This window comes from Corylus avellana, chromosome ca5 (genome assembly GCF_901000735.1).
Source record: "Corylus avellana chromosome ca5, CavTom2PMs-1.0".
Taxonomy (NCBI): Eukaryota; Viridiplantae; Streptophyta; class Magnoliopsida; order Fagales; family Betulaceae; genus Corylus; species Corylus avellana.
In genome coordinates, this window is record NC_081545.1 from 10,941,666 (window position 1) to 10,948,744 (window position 7,079).

Here is a 7,079-nt window from a genome sequence, read left to right on the forward strand (position 1 = left end):
CGTTGCTGTTGGCTTTCCACCAAGACATGGAGCAGCTGGGACACAAGAAATGGGGTTTCCAAGGGAACCAAGAGCTAAACGCTTCCTCCATCTCCGTCCGAGGTGTTCTCAACCAGCTGATGGCAAATCGTAACAAGGACGATCAACGGTCCACCATTCCTCTTGGCCGTGCCGACCCCACCATGTTTCCCAGCTATCGGACTACCTCTTCTGCTGCAGATGCCGTTGCTGACGCCGTCCAATCCTTTCAGTTCAACTGCTATCCTCCCACCGTTGGTGTTGCTGACGCAAGGAGGTATGTTTCTAAAACCCCTCAACCTTCTCTCAATCTCTCACTATATATATATCATTAAAACATTGATTAAATGATTAAATTCTGGCTTCATAACCTTCTAATTCTTTTTTTTTTTTTTTTAAATAATAATAATTGATCGTTCATGGCTAATGGGTTTCATGGTTAAAATTTTTAGCTGTTCCACAAATCATTCCATTGAAAACATTAATATAAACTGTACAATCCAACAGCAAAATGCATACATACACATGCAGAAAAAGAGAAAACTGTTGAAGTTTACATGGGTCTTTTAGATGTAATTGTGTGTTAGATTAAGAAATAAGGGATGTTAATTAATTAATTTGTTTTGGTTTTGGTTTTTCTTTGTTAATTCCCAAGACATAATTTGCAACTTTTTTTTTTTTTTTTTTTTTTTAATTTATGAAGTTTTTTCTATATACTCTTTTGATAGCAAAATGAGTCTTTAGATCGTTTTCATTAACTTGTGCTAAAATGGATTTAATTGATTGGAGGAGATTGCGATCCGGGAATATCTAAGATATTGCACGTAGCATTAAATGGCGGCTTGGCTCAAACTTTCTCTCTTTCTAGCCGCCAACCCATCAATTTATTTTCTATACAACGAATAGGGAAGGTGACAGATTAGGGGCGGCGGCGGTGTGGTGGGGGAGGGCGGCAATATATATAGTAAAACTAAAGTCCGTCATGGTTAAAGTAGGGGCGGATATAATAAAATAGAGAAAAAGTTTTAGAAAATTAAAATCATATATTCTTAGATGATGTGGTTTATTATGAACCGCGACACAAAAAATAGTTAATGTATCATCTAATGTCATGTGTATGGTATATATAGGATCTTGATTCTCTAAAATATAAGGATAGGTGGTGGAACGGTTTAAAATTTATTTGAACAGATCGTTTTATATGAATTCTCTTAGGATGTATTTTTTAAAATTATTAGCAATTTGAATATTGATTTTTTTTTTTATAAAAAAGAAAAAGAAAAAGAATATTAAACAAGAAATTGATAAAGATTCCAAATTCAAGTAGTGGGGTCTCCTCCAGCTTAAAGAATGTGTAGTTGGTATCATTGTGCAGTCAATAAGAAACGTCACGTGGCCGAGGTGAAACGTGCATGGAAAGAATCTGTCGCTCAGAAAATTGGCTTCTCTTTTTGTGGTGTCGGCACAAAAGACGGTTTTTCTACGACTTTTCTATTGGCCTCCAGTTTTTCAAGAGAGATTCCAATTTCTGGTGTCCTTTAGATTTTTTGGAAATACCTTTTACGATTTTATTTTTAGGGGTAATTTTTTTTCTTTCACTTTTACCCTTATTTTAAATTATTTTCGAGCGTTGGATTAGGGTTTAAGAGGGTATAAGCATTATTTTCTCATTTTGAAGTGAGGACAAATGTGAAAGAAAAAAAAATTTTAAATGGCACATGACTTGCACATGACCATTGACTGTCAATTTTAACTCATTTGACTGACAGAATGGATCGTTTTGTCATAAGATGATAGTTTGATATGGCTAGGTGTTATAATTGATAGTTTATGAAAAAAAGTGACAAAGCTCTGTAGTTTATGTAGGTAAAAGGTAATTATCTATAAGTTTTTTTTTTAACTTTTAATCTAAAGAAATAGTGTTCTGAGTTGGCCATTAATTATGGTAAGTAAGACAAAACAAAACAATCACACATAAAACTTTGTCTATAGAAATAATAGAATAATAATCTTGTTGCTTCAATTCATGGCAGAGCTGTTGCAGAGCATATTTCTAAAGATCTCCCATACCAATTATCAGCAGATGATGTGTATCTCACAGTTGGTTGCACCCAAGCAATAGAAATTGTGGTATCTGTTCTTGCGCGTCCTGGTGCTAACATTCTGCTTCCTAGACCAGGCTACCCACAATATGAAGCTCGTGTGCGTTGCAGTAACCTTGAAGCTCGCCACTTCGATCTTATGCCTGAAAAAGGTTGGGAGGTTGATCTTGATTCTGTTGAAGCTCTTGTGGATGAGAATACAGTGGCCATGGTTATCATCAATCCCAGCAATCCATGTGGAAATGTCTTTACATACCAACATTTGAAAAAGGTACGCGTGTTTGCACATATCTATGTTGTAAATTTTGAAGAAAACAATGTTGTAAACTAAAAGTTTCAATTGTTGTGTTTTTGTCAACTTAGATTGCGGAGACTGCTAGAAAACTTGGGATTTTTGTGATTTCAGATGAAGTTTATGGCCATCTAGCTTTTGGGAGTAATCCATTTGTGCCAATGGGAGTGTTTGGATCAATTGTGCCTGTTTTAACACTTGGGTCTTTATCAAAGAGATGGATTGTTCCTGGATGGCGACTTGGTTGGATCGTGACAACTGACCCCAATGGCATCTTTCAAGAATCTGGGGTTGGTATTCTCTGCTTCCAGTCAATCTATATCTACTCACAATTGACTTATTTGATATAGTAATAAAGTGGCAATGATTGGTTTCACTGGCTAGAATGTTGCCTCTATAGCGAGTTGCATAAGGTTTAACTTAGGACTTAAAATTTCTAACACGACTTGCGAGCCTTACAAGAAATTGATGGGTTAGAGTTAATAAGTCTGAACCGTTTAATTTACATGAGTTAGATTATGGTTAATTTATATAATCTTAGGCTTATGCCTCGACACAACTTGAACTCAATACACAATATAAGAGTCGGCAACTTTTAGCAATGTTAGAATATATATTTTTCATATTAGGTTGATATTAAAATATTCACCATTTAAGGGTTTACTACCATACTTGTGTTCCTTCACCAACCACATGTTTCTTGTAAATTTTTGAGAGAAAACAATCTTTATTCAAAAAAAAACTGGGATACGGGACAAAGCCCTACATAGATAGAGCTAATTGCTCTAAAATAACAATGTTAAAAATACACTGGGGGGTTCTTCAAGCCACACTTGGTCAGTTGAGATCTTTAAAGCGTTCTGGGCCATTTCATGAGCCGCTGAATTGGCTTCTCGTTTGACATGGCGAACGTTCCATCTATGGAGGGACCCCAAAACCAATCGGGTGTCATCTATGAGCTGCCCATACCGTAGCCAGTTTGGGTTTGGATCATTTATGGCCTTCACTACAATTAATGATCTTGTAAATTAAGATCATTAATTGTATTGTAAACATGGTTAATGAAAGCACAATGTAGTCTTAGGAGTAATTTGATGCGATGAATATAGGTGTCTAATACCAAATTACTCTAAAATTCTGTCTCTTTTCTCTCTCTAGCTTCCGCTATAATTTTCTTATATATATATATATATATATATATATATTTGGTATTAGAGCTACTTTATTGTGGATTCCAATGTTTTCCTTCAACTTTTCTAGTATTCTTTACAGTGGTGACTGCTCTGGAGTTTATTTTGGCCCGTTCATCCCTTGCTCACCATAGTTCCGAGCTCACATTCCTATTTTGATTCGCGCCACGCCATAGCTTGTCTCTCTTCATCATAAGTTTATCAACGACAATTCTATATGAGCTCACATTTAGTTTGTGGTCCCAGCCGCATTGGATCTCTTCAAAAAAATTGAAAACAAAATCAATTGTTTTTCTTTCCCAACCTTAAGTTTGAGGGGATGTTAAAATATATTCACCATTTAGGGGTTGATTGTAATGATTATCATACTTGTATTCCTTCATCTACCATAGGTATCCTACAAAAAGGGATCGTAAACATATTCAAGTTAATGAGACCACAATGTAGTCTTATGGGCAATTATACTAGATGTAAGTGTCTAACATTGAACCACTTCAAAACTCACTATCTCTTTTCTCTCTCTTGCTTATGCTATAATTCTCCTATTTTTTGTTATAAATAAATTTCTATAGACACGACCTGCAAACTCAATACAAAATTAGCAGTTTAATTAAATAGGTTGGGTTAAATTGATCTATATAGTCTTATATTCATGTTTCGATACAACTCGAATTTGACATGTGAATACAAATTTCCACCTATAAACTAGTTTATGTAGCATAAATTATAAGGTTCTTTCAAGTGGTGGTTCTTCATGCTTGCTTAGAGGAAAAAATTGTAAATGAATTCCTATCTTGTAGTTGTACCTTGGGGATGGAGTTAAATCCATTTTTATTAATTTTCTTCTTTTTGTTTTTAGTGATGTAGTGAGTAACTTATGCAATTTTGAATGTGGGGAGACTCATTTACTAATGATGGATGACACATGTCATTCTCTCATTTTTTAGCCTTTCCACTTTACAATCTTCTATTTTGATCATCTAACAATCACTACCCTCATTCAACACACTTTATATTTCAATACAATTAACCTTATACCTTCCCATGAAACGTTATTATCATTTCTTATACAAATTCGTTATTCTTCCTTGGTCACATGAAAATTCATATGTATCTTGTTAGTGAAATATGAGTCCTTCCCTAACTCTTATATATACCCTAGATATGCTTCTAAGCCTCTCATTCCATAATATCGCATCAAAACCTTCTTATATCTTGTGCAAGTGTGATCCACCCAAATTTTTTCTATTGCTGTAATATTTCATATATAAGAAGTATATTTTTACATTTAGTTTCGATCTTTCATCTACTTTTGGTTGTGATTCCATAGGCTAGTGTAAGTTGCACTACTTGAAAAACGGTTGTCCCTATTTTATTTACGCCGTATATTTCTACGATATAAACCCAATACATGTAGTAAACCTAGGAATTCTGATAATAGCTCAATGAGAAATTTTATGCATGCTTACATGATCAATTATTGTTTGTACCTTGATTTCATGATGAACTTAATTAATTAGTACCTGTGTTTTCTTCTTAATTTCCAGTTTGTGGAGAGCCTAAGGAGCTATCTCGACATCACCTCTGACCCCCCAACCGTCATACAGGTACCTAGTTTCAGTTTATTTTTCTAAATATAACGAAAAAAAAAAAAAAAAGTCAAAAAAGAATGCAATACCTTTTTTGCCCTTTTATTTTCATAAAGCTTAAAATTGCGAAATGGTTAATTTGTTCAGGGTGCACTTACCCAAATCCTTGAGAAAACGAAGGAGGATTTCTATTCAAAAATTCTGAACATAATGAGAGAAGATGCAAACCTTTTATATGAGGGAATTAAAGAGATTCCTTGCCTCACTTGTCCACACAAACCAGAAGGGTCCATGGTTGTAATGGTAAGGGCATAGAAACTATGAGATTATTATGCTTTAAAATAAACATTTGAAGATTTAACAAAAAAAAAAGATTTTATTTATTTATTTATTTATTTTTGTTTTTTTGAGTATGTACCAGGTAAAGCTAAATCTATCACTACTTGAAGGAGTTACTGATGACGTGGACTTCTGTATGAAGTTGGCCAAGGAGGAATCCGTGATTATTCTGCCAGGTGAGAATTCAACAAATTTAGAACATTTTCCTAATACTTTCATGGCTAAAATTGTTTGTTTCCCCTAGAAAGATGTTTGTTGAGTGGTTGTCTCTAGCATATACAAATGATAGTATCACTTAATGCTTTAACATATATATAAATCTTCATCTTTTATCAGAGTTTGTTTCAGAGGAAAATATATATATATATATATATATATATATATATTGTTGGTAAATGGTTTTAAAAGTTAACAAATATATCTTATATTTTCATTCAACCATATTAACTTATAAATATCAACTTTTTATTCACAACATAAAAATGTTAATATAAAACAACTAAAAAAAATCAACCTAAATATTACATTTAATTAAAGTATACATGTATTGACTAACAATGATCACACATGTTCACATAATCTGAGAAACTGCAAGGAAGAGAGAGAGAGAGACGGCAAAGAGGAGTTGCAAAGGAAAAGCCTTTGCGGGTGGGATTGAGATGCAATGCAATTGTTTGCCCATATTGTTAGCAATTTGGGTGGGCAACCGTGAGAGGGTTATTCTGAGGCCCACTTGCCCAAGTAGGTATTCAGGCAACCTGAGACCTATTCGAGAAATAGGCATCATAAGAGGTCCTCTTACAATTGCTTGCTCGGTGGTATGAGAAAGCGACGAAAAATGGTTTATGCAGATAAGAAATGTAAACCATTTTACGCCTAAAAAATGTTATTTTAATTGGTCAACTTAAAACATTTTTAGCTTGAACACTCAAAAATAGGGAAATATTTTCTGGAAAATATTTTACACCAAAACAAAGGTTAATATCGAATTCATTTTAAGCATTTAGAGGTTCAAATACTTTGGCATGACTTCTTTTTCTTTTTTCTTCCTTGCGCATGATTATATATGGTTCCAGGGATAACCGTTGGACTGAAGAATTGGCTTCGAATTACTTTTGCCATTGAGCATTCTTCGCTTGAGGATGCACTTGGAAGGATAAAAGCCTTCTACTATAGGCATGCCAAGAACAAATAAGGTTCATTTATGTGCAGTAAGAAAATAAGTTTGGCTAATGCCTAATCAAGCTGTATTTGCAATTCCTTGTATGTATGAGGAGATATTGGTTTATGCACATTATGATTTATGTTCAATTAAATAGTTGAATGTAAGAACTACTTGTTTTGTTCTAAATACAAAATTGGGGAAACTTCACAAAGGACCCCTGAACTACTACGCAATTTGAAAAGACCCCCTTAAATTTAAAAACCTCTCAATTTCACTACCCGAACTTTTAATTTGATGCAATCTACCCCCCTTTGCCAGTTTTTAGAAGTTAAAAGTGAGAAAATGACCTTTTATTGTAACGCCCTTAATTAACTAGTAATTAAC

At 34.0% G+C, this 7,079-nt stretch overlaps 1 protein-coding gene across 1 annotated transcript; it reads left to right on the top strand.

Annotated features, from left to right (window-relative positions):
* LOC132181427 (nicotianamine aminotransferase 1-like) lies at positions 1–6,822 on the top strand. The gene is made up of 7 exons (XM_059594635.1): positions 1–295; positions 2,052–2,391; positions 2,484–2,702; positions 5,150–5,209; positions 5,339–5,494; positions 5,613–5,706; positions 6,607–6,822. The coding sequence occupies exons 1-7, from the start codon at positions 27–29 to the stop codon at positions 6,723–6,725; spliced, it is 1,257 nt and encodes a 418-aa protein (XP_059450618.1). The 5' UTR covers positions 1–26; the 3' UTR covers positions 6,726–6,822.
* Positions 6,823–7,079: the final 257 nt, after the last annotated feature.

Coding starts and splice junctions, on each gene's coding strand:
- LOC132181427 (XM_059594635.1), top strand. CDS start 27: ATGGAGCAGCTGGGACACAAGAAATGGGGTTTCCAAGGGAACCAAGAG. Junction 5,210..5,338: donor ACCCCCCAACCGTCATACAG/GTACCTAGTTTC, acceptor TAATTTGTTCAG/GGTGCACTTACCCAAATCCT. Junction 5,495..5,612: donor AAGGGTCCATGGTTGTAATG/GTAAGGGCATAG, acceptor AGTATGTACCAG/GTAAAGCTAAATCTATCACT.